Source organism: Protopterus annectens, chromosome 1.part0 (assembly GCF_019279795.1).
Source record: "Protopterus annectens isolate FY-2018-M chromosome 1.part0, PAN1.0, whole genome shotgun sequence".
Taxonomy (NCBI): Eukaryota; Metazoa; Chordata; order Ceratodontiformes; family Protopteridae; genus Protopterus; species Protopterus annectens.
Window position 1 is genome coordinate 1,824,536,469 of NC_056725.1, and position 24,178 is coordinate 1,824,560,646.

The 24,178-nt window shown below is 40.0% G+C and overlaps 1 protein-coding gene across 1 annotated transcript in view; it reads right to left on the minus strand.

Moving 5' to 3' along the window:
• Window positions 1–12,327, minus strand: part of RPL37 (ribosomal protein L37) — a 41,144-nt gene extending 28,817 nt beyond the window's left edge. Inside the window, exons 1-2 of the mRNA XM_044069773.1 lie at window positions 12,245–12,327; window positions 11,302–11,437 (exon numbers count right to left, since the gene is read on the minus strand). Coding sequence (XP_043925708.1) covers window positions 11,302–11,437; window positions 12,245–12,247 — 139 coding nt within the window. The 5' untranslated portion in view covers window positions 12,248–12,327. The remainder of the gene's footprint in view (window positions 1–11,301; window positions 11,438–12,244) is intronic.
• Window positions 12,328–24,178: the final 11,851 nt, after the last annotated feature.

Consider the following 24,178-nt stretch of genomic DNA (forward strand, 5'->3'; position numbering starts at 1 on the left):
CACCCTTAATGTTTGGTTGGGAGGGTGGCTTAATGTTTAAGGTGTTTGCCTTACAAACACAAGGTGCAGGGTTTGAGTCTCATAGGTTCATACTAGGCTATCTGCCCAAGGGCATTTATAAGCCTAGCCCATAGTTATGTGGCTTTCGCCACCCCTTTAGTTTGAATAAAAACTATGCCTATCATTTTTCTGTGCCTCTGTCAAGCAGTGACACTGAAGTAATCCCTGGGGTATATCTGCGATCTCCCATCCATTGGTCAAGATTCCTCTTGAACAAGGCCAGCGAGGTGCTCTGCCTCACATGTACCGGGATTTTGTTCCACAGCATAGCGAGTCTCTGGGTGATGAATCTGTCCCTCCAGCACGTTCTATTTATAACCGTGTCAAGGTTTAAGTCCCCCGCCCTTGTGGTTCTGACGGATCTAGATTTTTTGAGGTGAAGCATATTCATCAAATCTGGGTTTGACATGGCCTTATATGTCAGGCACAGGTCACCTCTGAGCAAGCGGTATGAGACTGAATAGAGCTGGAGTTCTTTCAGTTGGGCAGCATAAGACATATTTTTGAGACCCTTTATCCTTTTGGTGAGGAACTTTTGGGGCCTTTCAAGCTGCAGCAGGTGTCTGGTCAGATACATTCGAGCGGGCATTGTACTCAATCATAGGTCTAATGAGTGATGAGTACAGGGGGACGATTACCTCCCTTGATCTAGATGTGAATCCCTTTATGATCAGGTGGGCGATATAGAAGGTTTTCTTAACTACTTTAGCAACATGAGTGTCAAACGAAAGGCTACTGTCAACTTGGGTCCCCAGATCCCTGATGACGTTTTCTGTGCTCAGTGGATTGCCACCTATATGGTAGCTAGGGGTAACCTTGTTTTTCCCGAAGGGTATGACTATGCATTTTTTGGCGTTTAACTTCAGGCCATGGCCCTGGCACCAGTTATCCGTTTCTGTGAGGCCCTTCTGGAGGATATCCGTATCAGATGTGTTTTCGACTATGGCGCCCAGTTTGCAGTCATCTGCAAACTTTGTCAGCCATAACCCTCCTGTGTTAGCTTGTACTTCAGAAAAGTAGATGCCGAACAAGAGTGGACCCAGGACTGAGCCCTGTGGAACACCACTTGTGACAGGCTTTGAGTCTGACATGGCTCCAGCAACTCTGACCCTGTGGGTTCTGTCACTTAGCCAGTTTGCAACCCATCTTGTGATGTATGGGTTTACATTCAAGCTGATGAGTTTTTCGATGATACCCGAGTGGGGTATTGTGTCGAAGGCCTTTGCCGGGTCGAGGTAGGCTGTATGGACTGCCTTTCCCTCATCAATGGCCTTGGTGACTGTCTCGAAAAAGTCAACCAAGTTTAAGAAGCAGGATCTGCCTTTGATCTGCCTTTGACAAAGCCAAACTGGGTTGGATCCAAAGTCTGCAAGTTCCCTATGTCTTTATTTATGAGTTCCATTATGATCCTCTCCATGGCTTTGCAGATAAGGCTTGTCAAGCTAATGGGGCGGTAATTTCCAGGGTCTGTGGAGGCACCACCCTTATGAAGTGGGACCACAGTCGCAGTGCGCCACTCCTTGGGTACGTATCCTGAGGTGAGGCTAAGATTAAACAGCTGTCCTAACTGTGGGTTTAATTCCTCATTGAGTTCATGAAGCACACAGCTGGGGACACCATCTGGTCCCATGGATGCTGTGTTTTTTGCCTTAGTGAGGGCAGTTCTCACCTGGGCGTTGGAGATGTTTGGGGGGCTACAATCCTCTGGAATAAATCTCTCTCCTTTTGGGGGGGAGGGGGGGGGGGGAGTTTGCACTGAACCTGTCAGCCAGTATGTTAGCAATGTGTGTAGGTTCAGTAATTTTCACATCATTTTGAATTCTGAGCATATTTGGGAGTTTCCTCCTAGGTTTCTAACATAGCTAAAGAAGGCCTTATGATTAAGAGTCCTTGGCGATTTTTCTCTCAAAATTTGCCTTGGATGATTTTATGAGAGCTCTTAGTTTTTTACTTATAATGATCAAAGGTGTCTTACCTTTCAAGGATTTTGCTCTATCTTATAGTAGCTTCCTCCTTTTGTTGTAGAGCTTGTTTATGGCTGGGGTCCACCAGACTGGACGCTTGCCTTTGGTACAGAGTCTTAGTTTTGTTTGGGATTGCCTGATCCACGCAGTCCTGTAGGTGCTGGTAGAAGGCATTTGTAAGTGATTCAGCGGTTTGAGTAATGTTTACCACTGGCTCAGGGGCCTTAAAGGAGACCACACTAGTTTTTAGAAGTGTGAAATCGGCTTTTGAGAAATTTTTCACTGTGGTCTTTTTTGTTTCAGGTGGGGGCGGGATGAGGACCTCCAGCGAGATTAGTTTATGATCTGATCTCACCAGTGAGGGGTATACTTCGGTGTTGAACATTTTGATCCCATGTTCGTGATGATGAGATCAAGTATGTTTTCTCCTCTTGTGGGGATGGTGACTAGTTGTTCCATGGCATTTGAGTTTATGAACTCCAGGAATCTTTGGGTTAGAGTGTTCGGGCTTGAGTAGTGTTCCCAGTCTATATTAGGGTAGTTGAAGTCACCTAGTATGATGGTGTTTGGAGATACATTTATCCCTCCAATGTTTTCAGGAAGGCCATGTGAGGTTCCTGAGTTTGAGAGGGTGGCCTGTAACATGCTACAAATTGCAGAGCAGTCTTGCCTATGGTTAATTGCACCTGGATGGTCTCCGATGCATCGTGCGTTGCCGCCAACCTTGAGGTGTGGGTGTCCTTTATGAATATGGACACCCCCCTCCTTTCTTGGTGTTGTCCGGATTTTGGGGCCGGAACGCATGATATGAGGTGAAACCTGTTAGTGCTGGGGTGCTCTCAGGAGCCTTGAACCAGGTTTCTGTCACAGCACAGACATCGATGTTCTCCATATTGAGAAGTTCCTCTAGTGCGTGCATCTTGAGATTGAGACTTCTGGCATTGAGCAGCATTACCCTTAGTTTTTTTCCTTTTTGGTGTTCTAGGGTGGTAGGTTTAGAATTGGAGCCTTGCCTAAAAAAGGCACTATGGGGTGGCAAGAGCCTTTGCCAATATCCGGAAGCCCAGGGGTGACAGGTGCAAGCCGTCCCTTGCGAAGCAGCGTGGCTTGTCCAGCATGTCATCCCAGGCAGACAGACATTGTATCCCCTTTGAATGACACCAGAATTTAAGCCAATTATTAAAGCTGATCATCTTATCACTGTATTGTGGCATCATTCTAGGTGAAGGTAGGATACTGCTCAAGGTCAGGGTCATACCTGCCTGGGCTACATAATCAGAGAGCTCCTCGATGTCCCTTTTCATGTAGTCCAAGGAGGTACGTCTCAGGTAGTTGACACCAGCGTGGACAATGACCGAGTCGTACTTGTACCTGCTGTTGAGAGACCTGAGTGCTTGGGTTATGTGGCGGATTCTAGCGCCCGACAGGCAGCTTACTGTGACCTTCTCCTTACTCAGTCTGGTGAGCGGGACGTCAGTGTGTCTGACTATGGAATCACCAATGACAAGTGTGTCTGGCATTTTGTTTGGCCTTAAGGGCTGTGACTGTTTGACACTCTGACTGTGTGGTCTATGTGTTGCATGTGTTGGGTCGTGAGGTGGTAGTTGTTTGGGTGTCTGCTTTGGTGGCCTCTGCTGTTTTGGTAAATTTTTGATCAGAGCCTCCGAGTATGTCTTTGTGTGAGTATGTGTATGATTTGAAGTTGTGATGGTACCATGTGTGACTGGGTATGTATTGTGTGTGGTTACCTTCTCCTCCTGTCTGGTCTTGCCAGTCCTATGTTGAGAGAGCTCAGCCTCCAGTTTGGCCGTATAGTTGCATCTCTCGCATGTATTTGTGTTTTGTGGGAGAAGGAGAGGATTGTCTGTGTACATGAGGCAATTGTAACATTGCCTCAATATTCCCAGGTTCACCAGTTGAGCTGGAGAGGACACTAGCAACTGATCCCTCGACATACTAGAAGTAGTAGATAGAGAGACATTCAAAGGACTCCGGGGGAAGTGGGTTTTAGGCTGTTGGGGTACTATCTATAATAAGAGTGCTTTATCAAGGTGCAAGTACTGTAGGAGAGTGCTAGGCTTTACAGATAGAGAATAGTCTACTTGGGAATCAAGTAGAGATGAACTTTTCAGTTACAGGATATGCTGGTTAGATCAGCAGTACAGCTCGAGGAAGGTAGTTCTAAGGGAAAATTTGAAAAGTGGAATTTAGATGGCCCGAATAGTTTAACCGCCGCTGCTCTTGTGTGCAACAGTGGCAACTCACCGTTAACACGCGTTTAGCGTATTTTATAGCAGGGGGCTGAAGGGAGCTAGGAATTGGCCCAAAACGACCAATGGACTACTAGTTTCTGGCTGAAACTTCACCAAATCGGACAAAAAGGCCGCTCAGTGCTTCCCACTCCCACTGGTAAGCAAATAAACTTCCCTCCTTCCTAATAAGGCAATGGATCAGTAACAGGAACTAAAAACAAAGCCCAGGGATCAGCAACTCTGAAACTGGACTACTCTAGTTCAGTAAGGTGGGAAAACAAGAGATTTTTTTGTTTTATTACAGAGATAAGGAAAAAAACAGACAGTAAATGCTATAAATGCTGTAAATCGGCTAGCGCACTTTAGTGTGTAGCCTACAGAAACAATTTGCAACAATTAGTAACTTAAAGTGCAATAAACAGTGTAAAATGCAGAAATCACTTAAAGTAGCAGTAAAACAGACAAAATGCAGTCGCTAGCTTAACAGTGGGAAAGCCACAAAAAATACTTATATCTGGTAGAAAGTCACTCTTAGCTCTCTGCTGCTTGGATCACTCTGCAGGCCACCACGAGGATCTGTGCTGAGTTGGTACAAGCTGGAAAACGCGTGTTTAATAGCAGGGGGCTGAAAGGAGCTAGGAATTGGCCCAAAACGACCAATGGACTACTAGTTTCTGGCTGAAACTTCACCAATTCGGACAAAAAGGCTGCTCAGTGCTTCCCACTCCCACTGGTAAGCAAATAAACTTCCCTCCTTCCTAATAAGGCAATGGATCAGTAACAGGAACTAAAAACAAAGCCCAGGGATCAGCAACTCTGAAACTGGACTACTCTAGTTCAGTAAGGTGGGAAAACAAGAGATTTTTTTTTTTTTTTTTTTTTACAGAGACAAGGAAAAAAACAGACAGTAAATGCTAAGCGGCTAGCACACTTGAGTGTGTTAGCCTACAGGTAAAATTAAGCAACAAATAACTTAGAGTGCAAAACAGTTAATCAACACAAAAACAGTTTAAATAGAATGCAGAGCTGTATAAACAGGCTAAGATGCAGTCGCTAAGCAGTAAATATTCAAAAAGCCAGAAAAAAATACTTAAACCAGTTATAGCAAATACAGTTATAACAAATGCTCTGAAATACTGTATATTTCCAATATGTTAGAGAAGGACAGTCAGAACACAGAAGGTTCAGGCGAAAAAGAAAAAAAAGTTTTGTTTTACTTTTTGAAAAGGGAAAAAGGAGGAACAGAAGGCCTTATCAAATGTTCTCTCTGTATTAAGAAGAATGAGCTAATGACACTAGACTGGGAGGTGTGTCACAGTAGGGGCGGGCAACTGCAAAGCCACCAAGTATAAGAGCAAAACACCAACAGGGAGGGTGGGACAAAATAGCCCAAGAAAGCACTACAGAGTCAAATGAAAGTTTTTAAACAGATAAGGATTTGTGAAGTTTCTGAATAGACAAAGTGCTTTATGTATATTAAATTATAAAAACAGTAATCTGTAAAAATAATCAAAAGATACTTATATTTTGTAGCTCAGTTGCGGTCAAACAACTTCTCCAGCCTGCACTGTGTGCAAAGACAGAGACCCTACCAAAGTTAGGGCAAGACCAGAACAACTTTTTTTTTTTTTTTTACAAGAACACAAAAGAACCAGCCCCCACTAGCCAAGAGATAATTACACAGAGTAAATGTTTCAGTTTATACAATAACCTAAGACAGCAAAGCACTACAGAGTCAAATGAAAGTTTTTAAACAGATAAGGATTTGTGAAGATTCTGAATAGACAAAGTGCTTTATATATATTAAATTATAAAAACAGTAATCTGTAAAAATAATCAAAAAATACTTATATTTTGCAGCTCAGTTGCGGTCAAACAACTTCTCCAGCCTGCATAATTGTCTAAGCTTAAAATGGCTCGCAAGGGCAGTTAGCTTAGTACTAATCTATGAACCTATGAACTCTTTGTAAAACTTAAAATGTTAGAGGTTAAAGATTTAGTTGATAAACAGAAATGCTGCCCCATTATCAGTCATCCTCCAAACTGCTTCCCAAAGGGGGCAAGTGGACACGAAACACTTAGTGACCAAATTTTTTTTATTAACAAGTTTACTAATTAAATTTCTTCTATTTTCTCCTACAAAACTGCAGTCTATTTCCAACTCCAAGTGGACAGCTCAAACACCTAAAACCTTTTAAAGGCTTTGTTATAGCCACAGGCAAGTTTCAGGAGATTCATTATGGCCAAAGCAATGCTCCAATCTCATAACTGGCAAGACATAACTGTCTCAGCTCACCAGTGGAAGAGCTCTTTTGTCCTTTCTTAAAGGCTGTTGTGAAAATCACAATAAATCCCATCTATGGTTGATTACGCTCAAATGCATTTCCAGAGTTGGTTTTGCATAGGCCACCGGGTCTATCACCAGTAATGATATAGCTTTATTAAGCATTTAGTGAATTGACCGCAAAAATTGACAAGTCTTGCATTTGTTACTGTGGATCCCACCAAAGCATGCTGCTGCAACAAAATAATGAGGTAGCATATTTCTCAGACCTTTCGATATGGCAGCACAACGAGTCTGACTTTGTACCAATGCTTTATGTTGCTTCTTAACCCTGGGGAGCAGCCACAAGTACCAATACGGTTAATTACTGGCACACTGACACCGCCCAGTTCTCTTCCTTCTACACATTTGTGGTGGGAATGTACAATATTCTAGCTAAGGCCATTTCTCACAGTTCTCATACAATCTTTTATTTAGGTTCTTAATTCCAGTAACGGAATTAGGAACTTCCAGAATCTGTAGCTCTCTCAACGGTTACATTGTTGATGCTGCAAAATAGACTGACAATTCTGTTGAGGGGACACTACCATTGTTGGATTTGTCAAAAACTGCATTAGCCATATCAATCCAGGTAGCAGTGTCACTTTTTCAGAGCAAGCAAATACTAGGAGCTGAAAATGCCTGTTAGGAGGGGCAGCTAACATTACAATGGTCATTAGGGAGCATTTTATAGGTTTACAGTCATGGATACCCTGTTTAGGATGTGCAAAACTTATGAAAAGAATGCATTCTACGGACTCTTCTGCTACACCAATCACAGACTAATGTGAAATTCACCCGGACCGCCCTCATATTTGTGGGAAGGGGGGCTTGAGGATAACCTTGATGCTGCTCAAACTTTGCAGCATGCATTAGAATTTGTGACCTATGCACATGGACTGCATCCAGATAATCAGTTAAACCAGAAATAGAACCCTGTCTTTGTATTCAAACTCCAAAACAAGACCTCTCACAAAATGTCCCATTCATGAAAAGCTAACAAACATGCTCAGGACCATATTTAATAGAATCTTGGGCAAGTAACAGAAACCACAGACTTTCTCTGGGAACAAAGGCTTAACACACACCCGCAGAGCTCCTCAATCATCACCACAGGGCTTTCGCCAGGCATCACATTATGGCAAAAAATGCATTCCTGCAAGAGTAATCTTGCTTATTTGATTTAAAGATCAGACTTAAAAGGAGTGAAATGGCCTTTTGTTTTTAAGTGTTCACATCTTGTATACATGAAGATACCTTATACGAGAGGATTCTCATTTATAAATAAAATGTTTTAAAAACCAACACAGTTTCCAAACACTGAAAACTAAATGTACTGAAGCATCCTTATACAATTATTATGGATAAGGATACGGCAAGTAATTGTAAATTAGTTACTGAATTGTAAAACTGTTAAAACTAACAGCGTCAAAAAAACAAATCACACAACTACATCACTAATGGGTCTGAAAAGGGCTGATTAGTGAGACTAACTTCTCAAGAGTAATTGGCTTGGGTACATGACTTCCCAAAGGGCACTATAATGCATTTCTTCCCGGTGGGGAACTGTTGGAAAGACTTATGGTGGTGCACAATGTAAGCACAACCATTAGCAAAAGTGAATTATTCAATATTAAGGTTTTTTTTCTTGGAAACCAGTTATTTTTATGTCCTCATTAAAGAGTTGGTGAGAGTAGGCAACAGGTGGAGGAGACCCTAGGAGATGTGCTCTACACAGGAGAAATGAAGGTCAGCAGAATATGTGTGTGTTAATGAGAGGGAGGATAGAGGAATAGTGAGGATGCAGGGAGTAGAGGTGACGAAGGTGGAGGAGTTTAAATATTTGGGATCAACAGTTCACAGTAATAGTGAGTGTGGGAGACAGGTGAAGGAGAGTACAGGCAGGATGGAGTGGGAGAAGTGCGTCAGGAGTCATTTGTGAGACTAGTACCAGTACACGTGAAAAGGGAAGGTCTACAAGAGGGTAGTGAGACCAGCTATGTTATATGGGTTGGAGACAGTGGCACTGACAAAAAGGCAGGAGTCAGAGCTGGACATGGCAGAGCTAAAGATGTTAAGATTTGCAACGGGTGTGACGAGGGTGGACAGGATTATGAATAAGTATATCAGAGGGTCACCCCAGGTTGGAAGGTTTGGAGACAAAGCCAGAGAGGCAAGATTACGTTGGTTTGGACATGTGCTGAGGAGGGATGCAGAGTATATTGGGAAAAAGGTGCCAAAGATGAAGCTGCCAGGTAACAGGAAAAGAGGAAGGCCTAAGATGAGGTTTACGGATGTGGTGAAAGGACATGCAGGTGGCTGGTGTGACAGAGCAAGATGCAGAGGACAGGAAGAAGTGGAAACAGATGACCTGCTGTGGCAACCCCTAACAGGAGCAGCCGAAGACTGCTTCCCAAAGCTGATCCAGTTTTTGCATAAAGTACAGGGCCTTTGCAGAACTTGTTGCAATTCTTATTTATTTTCTTAAACTCAGAAAAGTCTGGTGTAGCTCTATACTGCTGGGGTTCCTTTTCCATTCCTTCCAAAGATTAATCTTTAATTTTGCTTTAATACCCACTGAAAGCCACAGTCAACACTGATCTAAATCATCTTTTTGCAAGAGGGGAAGGTACAGTGCATCATGAATTGTAGTCAAGTTTTGTGATGAAAAAATTCTAAAGTAAAAATGGGTTCAGACATGGCATACAGGGAGTCCAATCTATATTATTTGGTAGCTTGTTATTAGGGAAACTTTTCCTTCAATTATTTGAGTTTATGTATCTACTGAATGACTAAATGGATTTAATGGACGAGTGGCACTGAAGAGCACTGGGGAGTATTTCAGTGTTAAGGCACCTACTTTGGATTTTTATTAGGCCATTATTTGTATTGGTTTGAGTAATTTGGGTCAGGCTAAACTGCTGCAACATTTTGTTCAGAGGTAGGACATCTTTCCCAGTTACACTGACATGGACAACCACCTCCCACAATTGCTTTTACGGAACATACTTTGTAGAGTTTTACTTGAGAGAGGAAGGTGACGGGGATTTATACTGCAGCAATCTACTTTTAATATGATATGAGAGACCATATCCGTTTGGGACTAGTCTGCAGTACGACAATTAGTGCAATCCACAACTGCAATTATATTCTTTTGATTAGAAAAGCACAGACACCAGATCCAGTGCTTGGTCTACCATATATAACAGCTGTCTTGCATAAAAGTAAAAGGGTGACAATCAACCCTCAGCCAGGTTTTTGATACAAGAGTGTTTTCTGTTACCAGCTATGCTACAAGACCAGTCCATTTATTAAGACTGCATACATCACGACAAGCAATTTTACCATGTTTATTTTCAATGTGACAGGGTTCTGTGAGTTGAACAGAGGCGGTCTTTGGTTCAACTGAATATCTCATGAATGCAAAAAGTTCAAGCAAGAGATGGAGTTTTGAAAGAATACTCTTAATTAAGGATGTTCCATGTCATTAGGGAATATGAACTGGGATATTACTGAAACAATACATGTCATTCTGACAGTACTATTAAGCCCACACCACGTGCAATTACTAAGGGTTACTCCCACTCCATACTAGCCAGTTTTTTCCCTTCCAAACTTAAATCACAGGCTCTGAACCTTCCTTTGAATACACAAGGTTGAGTAGGGAAAAATGGTGGGACCGTTACTATCCGCTGATGCAAAGGTGGGTGGAAATTAAAAGAAAAAGGAGCTAAAGGTCTTAAGCGACATATAAAATGATAGGAATGACTGAATAAGCAACTTATATGGACCAGCGGGATACTGCACAGTTTAACTATTACTTGTGCTTTCTGAAAATTCTAGCTTGACCCCCATTCTCCAACAATGGTGCGACTCCTGCAGTTACATAAACAGGAGAGGGCACCACCCCCCTGCAAACCTGATGCTTTAAACAGCTGAGCCATTTCCAGAGACAGGGGAAAACAAAGTACACAAACCAGGTTGATAACAAAAGATTAACTAAGACTACTCACGGATGTATTTTGAAGCAAGCTTTTGGGTTTCACTTCAGATTTTTTTTTTCAGATTAGAGTCCCAGTGGAGGTGTTGGCATAATAAATTTTTAAAAAGACAAAATTTTACAGCCCAGACCTGCATTTTAAGACAGCGAACAACTGTAACTTGTGCTTGCCTTCCAGAATACATTCAACCAAGATAGGTTAATATGCTATACCTAACCATCACCAGCTACTACGTACTCCATCTCCCCTTCATGTAAAAACTACCTGTTGCTACAGAGCAAGAATTTCTTGCCATATTATTACTATCCATCTCTCACAAGAAGCACCCCTTTTACCCACAACTTACATACACTGTAAACATACCTCTCAACCTTTTAAGGGCAGAAAATATGGAGAAAAACAAACGAAAGGAGGACAAGGGCCCCCAAAAACGACAATTTTAATTATTGCTCTTGCAGACTTAGAAAGTTGACAGGTTTTGCATTAGCACGAATTTTTCAAGTCACCAACTCAAATAATTTATCATTTCCTAACTTCAATCCTTAATGATTTACCACTAGGCTGCCAAAACACAGTTTTACGAAAAAACGGACCAAATATGAGGACAAATCTAGACATTCTCCGAAAATCTGTACAGCTGAGAAATGCTTATAAATGGAAAAATAATCATATTTACATGCTCACAGTGCATGTACACTTACACTTTCTCTTGCGTTTAGCAGGATAACCGCACTTGCCACAAGTTGACTTTTGGAGATGATATGCCTTTGCTCCACAACGACGGCATAGCGTGTGCGTCTTGTTGCGACGCTTACCGAATGAAGATGTTCCTTTCGTCTAAAATGAAAATCCCATAATGCAATTACAAAGGCAGTAAAACATAAAACTCTTAAAACCAGCATGCAGAAAACTAACAAAATGGAGCAACAAGTCACCGATATATACTCACTCCTATATTCAGGCATTTTAGTCATCACAGTTAATTTCTTAAATGGACACGTTACTCGAGTTTTCTTTCACGTTCATTACATATGCAAGTAGCAGTTGTCCATTCTTAACTATGATAATTTTTCGCCATTAAATAAAGTCTAAGCCGAAGAAATGTCATAGAAACTGAACAAACTGGTTCATAAATTAAAAAGTAAATGCAACTGGCGTGCTACTCTTGGTACGGCACATACTTTACTCAGGTGTCCCCCCATTCCATAAAATATAACAAAACACAGCCCAAGTACTACCGCCCAGAATACTTATACAAGAAGGCCTTTAAGAAACGTCAAGTACGGGCTAGCCAACTACTAGAAACCCGCGCAGCACCGAACCACCCGAAGAAGCATCACTACAGACGTAAACAAAACCCCAGCCACTAGCATTTCCAAATATACCTAGGAAAAGGTCGATTGACATTTCCAACGTATTTTTTTTCTTTTTCCTATGTTCGACAAATCTCCAGAAATAAAATCCACTACAGTGACCAACCCACAAACTGCATACAGCTTTAGTATGCAACAACTGCATTGTCAAATTTATATATACACTTAAAGCCTCTTTGATAGACATCATCACAGATATGTTTTTCTGCATTATAGAAAACAATCCTGCGGATGGTTACAGATAAACAGATGTACCGATATATTAACTCACCATCTTCCTTCAGTGACAATGTAATAGAGACCGGAAGTTGTTGCCAAAGTTCATTATATTGAAGGAAACTTCTTCCGGGTTTTTTACGTTCGTCGGCAAATACTGGTTGTTGTTTCGTACATGTATGTTAAAGACTGACTTGTATTTTGGTTATAACAGTGATGCATTTTTGTCTGCTTTAAAAATATATATATATATATATATATATATATATATATATATATATATATATATTGTGGGTATTTTTACTGTTCAAGTCACACGTTTACGTGTGTGTATTGTTTATTATTTTTATTCTTAACTTTCAGAGGAGATTGGAGAAAGGGTTGTAGTGAAAAACGGGAAAACGTTATAATGGTAAATTGCGGAAGTGCGAGTTACGCAAGTTCCATCATATGTTATTGGTTACTCTCACATGTACCCCGTAAGAAACGTTCCACAAATTGATTCTTAAAACTATCTCTATGTAGCTCTCGAGTGGACTTTCTTTGGATACAAGTTTGTGTTTTTTTGCTGTTCCACATTGAAAGGGTTTGACACATATTCAGTGTTAAGAATGTTTTGACTAGTATTAATTTTAAGTAGTAATGTAGACTTATTTCTCAGCAATTAAAATGTTAGCACTGGCCTCTAAAATCACAGCTAAGGGGGGAAAGGAGCACTTTCAATAGAGGGTCTCCATAAACAATACCCTGTATAATTTTTGGTGGTGAATCTTTGTATAGGCTTGTATGTTTATCAGACTATGTACCTAGAAACAGATTTGACTTTAGGAGGAGCATCCTAACTCTAGCAAGAGCAACCCAGGCTAAATCTGAGTCCCTAAAATAATATCGGCTGACAGTATGACTGCGTCATTGCATTACTCAATAAACAAGGCATGGACATAATGAATAGTTAATGAGACATCACCAATTCATTATTGATGAGATATAAGTTGTGAATGACAAAATTAAGACTGATTTACTGTTTAATATGTGTATGAGCCAGTATGATGCATGGTTTGCATGTATTACTATTATTACCATTATTCAAAAAAGCAAAAAAAAAAATAGTAAGGGACACATGATAATATGAGCATGAAGATATTGCTTATGTTATGGTATGCTTACGTACGGCAACTGTGGTCCCACTCCACAAAGGCGGTGCCTCTACGGACACTGGTAATTACCACCCCATAAGCTTAACAAGTCTAGGCTGCAAAGCTATGGAGAGGATTATAATGGAGCTCATAACAAAGATATAGGGGACTTGCAGACATTGGACCCGGCCCAGTTTGGCTTTGTCAAGGGCAGATCATGCCTTTTGAACTTGGTCGACTTCTTCGAAACAGTCACCAAGGCCATTGATGAGGGAAAGGCAGTCCATACAGCCTACCTTGACCTTGCAAAGGCTTTCAACACAATACCCCACTCGGGTATTGTAGAAAAACTTACCAGCTTAAATGTAAACCCATATGTCACAAGATGGGTTGCAAACTGGCTTAAGGACAGAACCCACAGGGTTAGAGTTGCTGGCGCTGTGTCAGACTCCAAGCCGGTAACAAGTGGTGTCCCACAGGGCTCGGTCCTTGGCCCCCTATTGTTCGGCATCTACTTCTCAGAAGTACAGGCCAACATGGGAGGACTTTGGTTGACAAAGTTTGCAGACGACTGCAAATTGAGCGCCATAGTGGAAAATGCATCGGACACGGATATCCTTCAGAAGGGACTCACGGAAACAGATAGCTGGTGCCAGAGCCATGGCCTGAAGTTAAACGCCAAAAAATGTATAGTCATACCCTTCGGGAAAAACAAGGTAACCCCTAGCTACCATATAGGTGGCAATCCACTAAGCACAGAAGAGGTTATCAGGGACCTGGGGACCCAGGTTGACAGTGGCCTTTCTTTTGACACTCACGTTGCTAAAGTGGTTAGAAAGACCTTCTACATTGTCCACCTGATCATGAAGGGATTCACATCCAGATCTAGTGAGGTCATTGTTCCCCTGTACTCTTCACTTATCAGACCAATGATCGAGTACAATGCCCCATTCGGGATGTATCTCACCTGACATCTGCAGCAATTGGAGAGACCCCAAATGTTCCTCACCAAAAGGATAAAGGGACTCCAAAATCTGTCATATGCTGCCAGATTGAAGAAACTCCAGCTCTATTCAGTCGCATACCGTCTGCTCAGAGGTGACATGTGCCTGACATGCAAGGCCATGTCCAACCCGGAATTAATGGACGTGCTCCACCTCAAAAAATCCAAATCCACCAAAACCACTAGAGCAAGCGACTTAAACCTTAGCACGGATATAAATAGGACGTGCTGGAGGGATAGATTTATCACTCAGAGACTCCCTATGCTGTGGAATAAAATCCCGGTCCATGTGAGGCAGAGCACCTCGCTAGCTCTGTTCAAGAGAAATCTTGACCGTGGATGGGAGATCGTAGGTTTACCCCGGGAATCATCTCTGTGTCACTGCTGGACAGAAGCACAACAAACTAATGGGCACAGTATTTTTTTCATATAAGGGGTGGCGTAAGCCGCACAACTTTGGGCTAGGCTTATAAATGCCTTAGGGCAGATAGCCTAGTATAAACCTATGAACCTATGTTCAGAAGAACAATTTTGGAACAATTTTTCTTTCTGGGAATTGTAATAGTCATGTACTTAGGAACACACCAAAAGGTGGAGTAACTTACAGCAATAACAGTTTGAAGTGTAACAGAAGTGTATAAAGAAAGTGAGGATATTTTTACCAGCAATGACCTGTTAGACTTTCCACCACCTATGAGGTCTGAGCAGGTATCCCACCCATCTCGCAAAGAGGTAGCAGGAACATACACTTCCCACATATCTCCCTAGAGATCAGTTACATCCCCATTCCCAAAAAAATGGAAGGAGAAGCAAAGGGAAAAAGCAGCGAAAGAGATAAGAATGCAACCCTTTAACCACCCTAACATGATTCTTTTTGTCAATGATTTTGGATTGGAACATGAGTGGGTGGGTGTTTTTTATACACAATGGTTTTAAGGTATTTAACTACAGTTGGCTGATGTTAAATTCAAACCATTTTTCACTTTCAAAAAGGATTTTAATTTTATTCCCAGCAACTTAACTAAGATTTCTGACACTTTAATAGAGCTTAAGTTATATATTAGAAAATTAAATCTGTCTGTTTATTTTCACAATGCTACTAAAGAATTTAGATATGTAGACGTGAATAAGGCAGTTTGTCATAAAAGTACTTTTATACCTTTCACACACCCATTGATTCAGACTTTTGAAAAAGCCTGTGAAAAGGAGAGTCATTAATACTTTGCAAAGGTCTTTAAAAAAACACTTTAAACTTTCTAAGGAAGAATGAAATGTATTATTTTCCCTGTCATGCAACAAATCTATCAGAATCATGAAACTTGATAAGGGTGGAAGTCTGATTTTATTTGATACCATTGATATTGGGGACCTTTTACTGGATTCTACCACTTATATATACCATGTGTCAAAAAAGGAAATTAACACTGCTTACAGAAACATTGATTTGTGTTTAAAAGATGTTTTTGACCATGGGGTTACTGACTTCTCAACATATAGTTTTTTGAACAATACATCTCCGCTCATACCCACCATTTGTAAAATACCAAAAGTGCACAAAAACAACCCCAAAATCTCCTTTCCACTGTATTATGGCAGCCCAGGGATCAAAAACACATCCATTGGCAGTATTTGTAGATCACAAGTTGAAATCTGTCTTTTCAGTCCATCAGCACTTACATATTCCGGGAATTTTCTTAGTAGATTAATTCCTGAAGTCTGGAATCCTAATTTTGGTTTCTGGACTATTGATGGGGTTGATTTATTCACATCTATACCCCTTGACCAGAGCTTGGATTTGTATCAGGTGGTTTTATTGACATGTCCATTTATTTTGAATGAAAACTTTAGATTATTTAATACCTTCACAGATAATTCTCCTTAACAATTTTATATACTTTGAAGGAGAAACTTATAGGCAGATTAAGGGAGTGGTGATGGGAGCAGCATATGCTCTCAGTTATGCTAACCTAGAATTATTAAGTTGGGAGAAAAATTTGTCTTCATGTCCAAATTTTATCATCACCGCAAAGTATTCTTGAGATTTTTGGATGACATATTTATTTTTCCAGGATGACCCAGATAAATGTCAGAAGGAATTTCTTAATTTCCTAAACAACAGTACATCCTTTTTGAAATTCACCTCAGTTATAATCAGGAAGACATTATTTACTTGGATGCTATGACATTTGAATCCAACATATATTGAAAGCATACATTTTCAAATTTTTACTTACATTTTCGTAATCACCCATGTCACCTTAAAAAGAATTTGGTAAAGGAATAATTCATTGGGTTGGCCATGATGGTGTCAACACAAGCCAAATTTGAAGAAGAAAAGAGTAAACTTTTTGATACGTTTTTGGAGAGGGGCTACCAAGACCCCTTTATTCACAATATTTGTGAAGCAGTTACAGTGAGCTGGAACAAAAATATAAGCCTCTGTTAGGTTCATCTAAGAATTCTGAGCATCCTGTGGCAATCATCTCTCCTAACATGCACCAGTGTGGCAGGCAAAAAGGACAACAGCCTGTAGGTTATGAGTGCTCTATGGCCCTGAGACATGGGATTGAATCAGATATTGTTAGGAACATTATCACCAAACCTGGAGCATGTTTAAGGTGAACCAGGATATTTACAATTTATTGTATGACAAATTTCAATTTACTCACAAGATCACTCGTAATTTAAAAAGAAGATTTCAGGGACACAAGTTTACCCACATACACAATAATAGAGGAACTTTTAAATTTGGATGTTGTCCCTACTGTAAATACATTCTGGAAACTGACACTCATATTGTCAGAGGAAATTGTAAGTTAACTTTGCAACATGGCAATTGTAATACCTTTGGTTTAGTGTACATTGCAGTATGTGCAGATTGTGATGCATTTTATGTTGGCAAGAAGAAAAGAGTATATGAGCATTATTATGACATTAGGAGTGGTAAGGTTAACAATGCCCTCTACACACACTCCCTGGTCTGTAAAACATTCAAAAAATGTTATTTGATATCTTGGAAATAGTTAAAAAGATATAAAGGGAGGAGCTTGGGAAACTTCCATAGAGTACAAGGAACTATTTTGGCATTTAGGGTTAAATGCTATAGTTTTCCCCCTGGGTTTAATGATTCACTGATGATTATACCAGTATTGACATTATGAGCTGCACAACTGTAATATGCCATTTTGCTTTTACTTTTGCATCATTTAACTTGAACAGCAGTTTTCATTCTAGGCTACTTTATTTCATTTTATTTCATATATTCAACATATAATCTTTTGACACATTTATATTGGTATTTTATACATAGAATGCATTATTTTATTAAAACTGGTGTTCTTTTAGTTTATGGAGGCATATTTTTATAAACGCATTCAGTTACTTATTCGAAATATGAATTTAGGATTTTTGGAATCGATGGTAATAGTTATTATTTTACCATTTTATCACATATTTCAATGAGTTATGAGTATTTTATGTAGAATTAATTAAGGGTACAAGTCCCCTTGCATGGGTTGGAGCCACTAATTTTCTGGGTAGGTATGCTTCTTTAAATTATAATGAACAAAAGTTTTATTTGGACAAAGTGGGATCATGTGACCTATTCATTTATCTAATTAATTGTATAAAAAGAAGTGTGCCTAAAGGAATTTTAGTTCTGATGAAGTCCTACACACAGCAAGGTGGGACAAAAGCGTTTATGTTTTTTGTATGATATGCTAAACTTCTCAGTTGTTTTCTATTGGAATAAAATAGAGTGTTTATGAAATTGCATTTTCAGCTGCTTTTTTCCTTGTCTGCACTTGGTTTCTAGGGGTGTTTTATTGTTTTATTTTTTTGGCTGTTTTCCTGTTTTAAATTCTAAAGGATCTTTATACTGAACTTGAGTTAAATCACATTTTTTCCCTGAGCATGATTCCTAATAACTTGTAATAGAATCCAGTCTTGAGGGTCCAAATTGAATTGTAAAAATCAGGGATTGAATTGATTTTATCTCCCTGACATTGAAACAATTATAGCAATATATAAAATTCTTCTCCTTCTTCCATTAGGAAATTTTAAACTCAGAATACCTTCAAGTAATCATTTACAAGAAACAAGACTGAGCACTGTATATATATATATATATATATATATATATATATATATATATGAATGTCAATGTCTGCTTGTTTTTAAACAGGTTTTGCCTTCACTGTTTTGTATGCTATGTATTATAGCACTATAGAGGGAAATTCTGATGAATAGCTATCCATAAAAGAATGCAGGTCATGGGTCCGATTAGATGCCTGTTTACTTGAAGACAGAAGTGAAATTAAATGATTCATCTGAAACATGTTATATTGTCTAAAACATTGAATCACTGATTTTATGCTATTTTTTTTTTAAATGCCAAATAGTAAGTATATATATATATATATATATATATATATATGTGTGTGTGTGTGTGTGTGTGTGTGTGTGTTATTGGCTGTCACAGATCATGTGCTCTGTTTTAAGTTGAGTTTTGACTCTTCTGAATAGCCTCACAGTCTGATCAAGTCTGTTTAGACAAAAGCATTAATGAGAGGGAATTTGATTAAAGGAAAAATGTTCTGAAACTTCCATTCTCGTGTGGAGTTTTTCTTGGATTTTTTTAAATAATATTGTTTGAACCAGTTGGATCTATTCCTGGGTTTCCCACATTTATTGTCTGAATTTGTGTGATATTTTAATTAGCAAATGGCAACCTATTTCTAGTTTTTTTTTTAATCTGTTTCTTCTAGGTTCTAGGTTCATATTACATGACATTCATTCAAGCATTTTCTTACAAACAGATGGTAATGCACACATTAATATTACTAATTCTTAACAGACAGCTTTTACACAAAGAGAAAGGTTCTATGGCTATCTTTCCAACTTCTTGGGGCAGGCAGTAAATCTATTTGGAAGTGTGCAACAATGCAAAGCAGCCTATAATGAAGAATAGTTTTCATGAAATAAAAAATTACCTGCTCAAATTTTATCACTTACAATGTTTTTCTAAAATCCTTAAATCTGATTAAATTCCAAGGCAATTCAGGATTATGAAACTTTCTTTGGGTTGTAATTATTCAGACTAATTTTTATAGCAATTGAAGCTTTTGAATCCCATAACAAATATAGTTTACCTGAATAGTTTGTGAGTGCTCTATCTGTGATTTTCTGTGCATGTTTGTGAGGTTTCTGGCTAGAGGCCTGCTGTTTGTTTGTTCTAATTTCCTGCCAAGGAGTGTATCATATAACTGATTTGTTTGCAGTTAAAAGCATTTTCTAGAGTCTCCTTGCTCCTTCATCTGTTTAAAACTTTAATTTAGTGGCTCACTGCTGGTTTTCTGCTGTGATAAACATTTCTGTAGTGTTTTCTGCCTAATGTAGCTAGTAGCTGTAATAGTTTACATTACTTAAATTGCATTGTTGCTGAATTACTAAACTGTAAACTGCTTTTTCCATACTGAGAGTTGCATGTTCTGTTTGTGAGTGCCCTGTCTGTGTTTTTATGTGCATTTATTGTGAGGTTTCTGTATTCTAATCAGGTGCCATAGTCTGGATAGAGGCATTCTATTATCCAGGCCTGGTTGTTTTTTTTTTGTTGAGTTTCCTGTGTTTCTGGCAGCCATCTTCTGCCGAAAGTGTCTTGTCTTCTCTGTTATTGAGAGTAACAAGGTTTCCTGACCTTCTCTAGCATGAGTGATTGGTTGAAAGAGCAGGGGCTAGCAGGAGTGGGTAGTAATTTGAGCTTCTAGATTTTTCCATCCTTTCTGGTATTTGAACCCTATGTCTGCAGGGGGCTGTGCTTGTATTTACCAGGCTGTCGAGTGGTGATTCATCACTAGGACAAAGCAGAAATTCCCTAAGACTCCAAGAGCAGAATAAGTTATTTCATTGAATTGCACTTCTTTAACACTTATAATTGTACTATACAGCTAATCGACTACATGTTGCACTGTTATAAAGCTTTTTTTATTGCTTCACTGCATTTGTGTACTGTTTTATACTGTTTTAACTGTGTTTTTCATTGCTAGTGTTTCATTACTGTAATTGCATTTTAATTGAATTACTTAACTGTGAACTGCTTTTCCATACCAAGAGTTGTATTTTCTGTCTATGAATGCTCTATTTGTGCTTTTCTGTGCATTTTTTGTGAGGTTTCTGGATAAAGGCCTGTTGTTTGTTTGTTCTGATTTCCTGCCAAGGAGTGTATCATATAACTGATTTGTTTGCAGTTAAATACATACTGTAGAGTCTCCTTCCTCTGTTTAAAACTTTCATTTAGTAGCTCACTGCTGGTTTTCTGCTGTGATAAACATTTCTGTAGTGTTTTCTGCCTAGTGTAGCTAGTAGCTGTAATAGTTTCCCACCCCCTCCCTGTTAGTGACTTGTTCTTATACTTGGTGGCTTTGCAGTTGCCCGCCCCTACTGTACATTCGATCTGGGGCACTCCTTACAGTCTAGTGTCATTAGCTCATTCTACCTAATACATACAGAACACTTGAGAAGACCAACCTACTTAGGTTCTTAACCTTGAATTATCTTCTGTTTGTGCTTTCTCCCTTTCCACTTTACTAAAAAAAACTTAGCTAGATTCTCTTTGTGTTCTGACTGAGTGTGCTTGTCATCTGATAAGTATATTTTTTGGCACTTTTTAACTGTTCAGAGTTGAATAAAACAATAATTGAATTCAGTTCAGAATACAGTTTGAATAAATTGCATTTATTTAAACTGTATTTGCGTTAATATTGCTACCCACTCAAGTGTGCTAGCTTGCTCTGCACTTGAATTGTTTTTAGTGCTGTTTTAGCTGCTTTTCTATAAAAAAAATTCTAAGCTTGTTTCCTGCTTTTCCTGTTACTACTCTAGTCCAGATACAGATTTTCTGTATCCAGGGCTGTTTGTAAGCTTCTGAGCCAACCCAAGCCTTTCTGTGTTGGAGGGAAGCCTTCTAGCTTATCAGTGGGAGTGGTAAGCACTAGGTAGCCTAACTACCCCAAGAGGAGTGGTTTCTGGCCCAGACATTGTAGTTTATTGAACGTTTGGCCAGTTTTTCAATCTCTTTCAACTTTCTGGTTTAAAAGCCCATGTTTGAGCTTGTTTCCTGCTTTTGCTGTAGCGAGTCTAGTCTAGATACAGATTTGCTATATCCAGGGCTGTTTGTAAGCCTCTGCGCCCCCAAGATTTTCTGTGTTGGAGGGAAGCCTTCTAAGTTATCAGTGGGAGTGGTAAATACTAGGTAGCCTATCTACCATAAGAAGAGCGTTTTCTGGCCCACACATTGTAGTTTACTGGCCGTTTGGGCAGTCTTTTCATCTCTTTCAACTTTCTGGTTTAAAAGCCTGCATTTGCACTTTTCCCGCCTTTCCTGAAACTAGTCTAGTCCAGATACAAATTTGCTGTATCCAGGACTGTATGTAAGCTTCTGAGCCCCCAAGCCTTTCTGTGTTGGAGGGAAGCCTTCCAGCTTATCAGTGGGAGTTGTAAGCACTAGGTAGTCTATCTACCACAACAGGGGTGTTTTCTGGCCCAGAAATTGTAGTTTATTAGTTGTTTGGGAAATTTTTCCATCTCTTTCAACTTTCTGGTTTAAAAGCCAGCATTTGTGCTTCTTTTCCACCTTTCCTGTAACTAGTCTAGTCCAGATACAGATTTGCCATATCCAGGACTGTTTGTAAGCTTCTGAGTGATGCCAAAGTCTGCTGTTCAGTTTCTCCCTTAGATCTGCTAGTTCTCTCCTGTCCTGCACTTTTACTAACTTATTAGTCTAGCACTTTACCAGACTTCGTGTAGCAATTATTGTAGCACACAAAAGTGCTACCAGCACTAAACGTTCTGCAAAGAAACAGCTCCAGTACTTATTATTAATGTCCACCCTTCCAGGCATGTCTAAAGTCCAGTTCCCTGTGCTTTCTTCTATTAACCTGGTGAACTTGGGCATCCTGAGGCAATGTAGCAACTGCCTCATGTACACAGACAACCCTCTCCTCTTACCTCCCAACACTCAGACTTGCGAGAGATGCACTTATATATCCAAATTGGAAGGCATGCACTCTTCAGCCAAGACTGGAATAGCTGGTCAAGAGGAGGTCAACACTTGCACCACACCACATGGAATATATAGCCCTCCAGAACACAAACCAGCACTGCCTTCACATAAAAACACAAACCACACACCCACCTTCACAGAAGCTCTCAATAATATTCTACCCAAACAGTAGAGACCTTCAACATAGAAACTCACTCAATCACCACCACACAACACTAATCATGAGACATATAACTCCCCTAAACAGTGTGCCACTCAAAGTTCCTAAGGCAAAACAGCATGCCTAACACACTAGTTATAGGTAACTCAATAGTGAGGCACACTGATGTCCCACTCACTAGGTTAAATAAGGAGAAAGTAACAGTCAGCTGCCTGTCAGGTTCCAGGACCCAGCACATAACATACGCACTCAGGTCCCTCAAATATGACTCTGTTATTGTACATGTGGGTGTGAATGACCTGAGACATACCTCCCTGGACTACATGAAAAGAGACATGGAGGAGCTCTCAGATTATGCAGCCCAGGCAGTATGACCCTAGCCCTAAGCAGCATCCTACTATCACCCAGAATTATATGAAAATGAGTGATTTCAACAATTTGCTAAGTTTCTGGTGCTACTCTAAGGGGATCCAGTAACTGTCTGCCTGGGATGACATGATTGACAGACCTTGATGCTTTGCCAAAGATGGTCTGCATCTGTCACCCTTGGGCTTCCAGATGCTAGGCAAGGCTCTTGCCACCCCTGTAGTGCCTTTTTTAGACAGTGTTCCAAAGACCAAATTACCACCGTAACAGCTACAAACAAATGCAGTCTGAGGGTCATGCTGCTCAACACTAGAAGTCTAAATCTCAAAATGCACTTGCTCAAAGCACTCTTTAAAAGGGAGAACATCGACATTTGTGCTGTAACAGAGACCTGGTTCAAGGCAGCAGAAAGCACCCCTACCAGGATATAACTCGTTCCACACCTTTCAGCCCCAGAACTTGGACCGAAGCTCCAAAGATGGTGGTGTTTCCATACTCCTAAATGATGCACACACCTCCAGACTGGTAGCCCAGCATAACGCATCAGAAATACTTCAGGTGCAGCTAACATTGGGAAAGACAGCAATTCAGGTTATAGCCTGCTATAGGACCCCAACCATGTCCCAAGACTCACACTCCATGTTTCTAAGCATCCTGGAGAATATTAGGATCCAGCCTAATACTCTCATACTGGGCGACTTTAACTACCCCTGCATTAACTGAGAAAACTACTCATGTACCAATACACTTGCCCAACATCTCCTAGAATTCATTAATTCCAATGCCTTTGACCAGCTCATTCTTACCCCCACTAGAGGTAGCAACATCCTTGACCTGGTCATTACTAACATGAGCGACCGTTGCTCTACACCAATAGTCAACTCCTCCCTGGTTAGATCCGACCACAAACTAATCACCTTGGAAATCCACATAACTCCCACCACTGCAAAGGTAACCACCATAAAAAACTTCTCCAAAGCTAACTTTGAGGTCCTAAAAAACAGAAGTGGCTAACTTTACGGCACCCATTCAAATGGAGAATAGTTGCATGACTGCCGAATCATACACTAATGCACTGTACAAACATGTACACAAATACATGGATCTCGCCATACCCAATAGAACCAAGACGCTCTCCTCCAAAAAAGGAAGCCAATCTGGTGGTCCCCTGCTATAAACAAACTCTACAACAGAAGGAGGAAACTGGTGCGGAATAAGGTGAAGCCCCAAGACTAGAAAATCTTCCTTATCAGCCTCAACAAAAA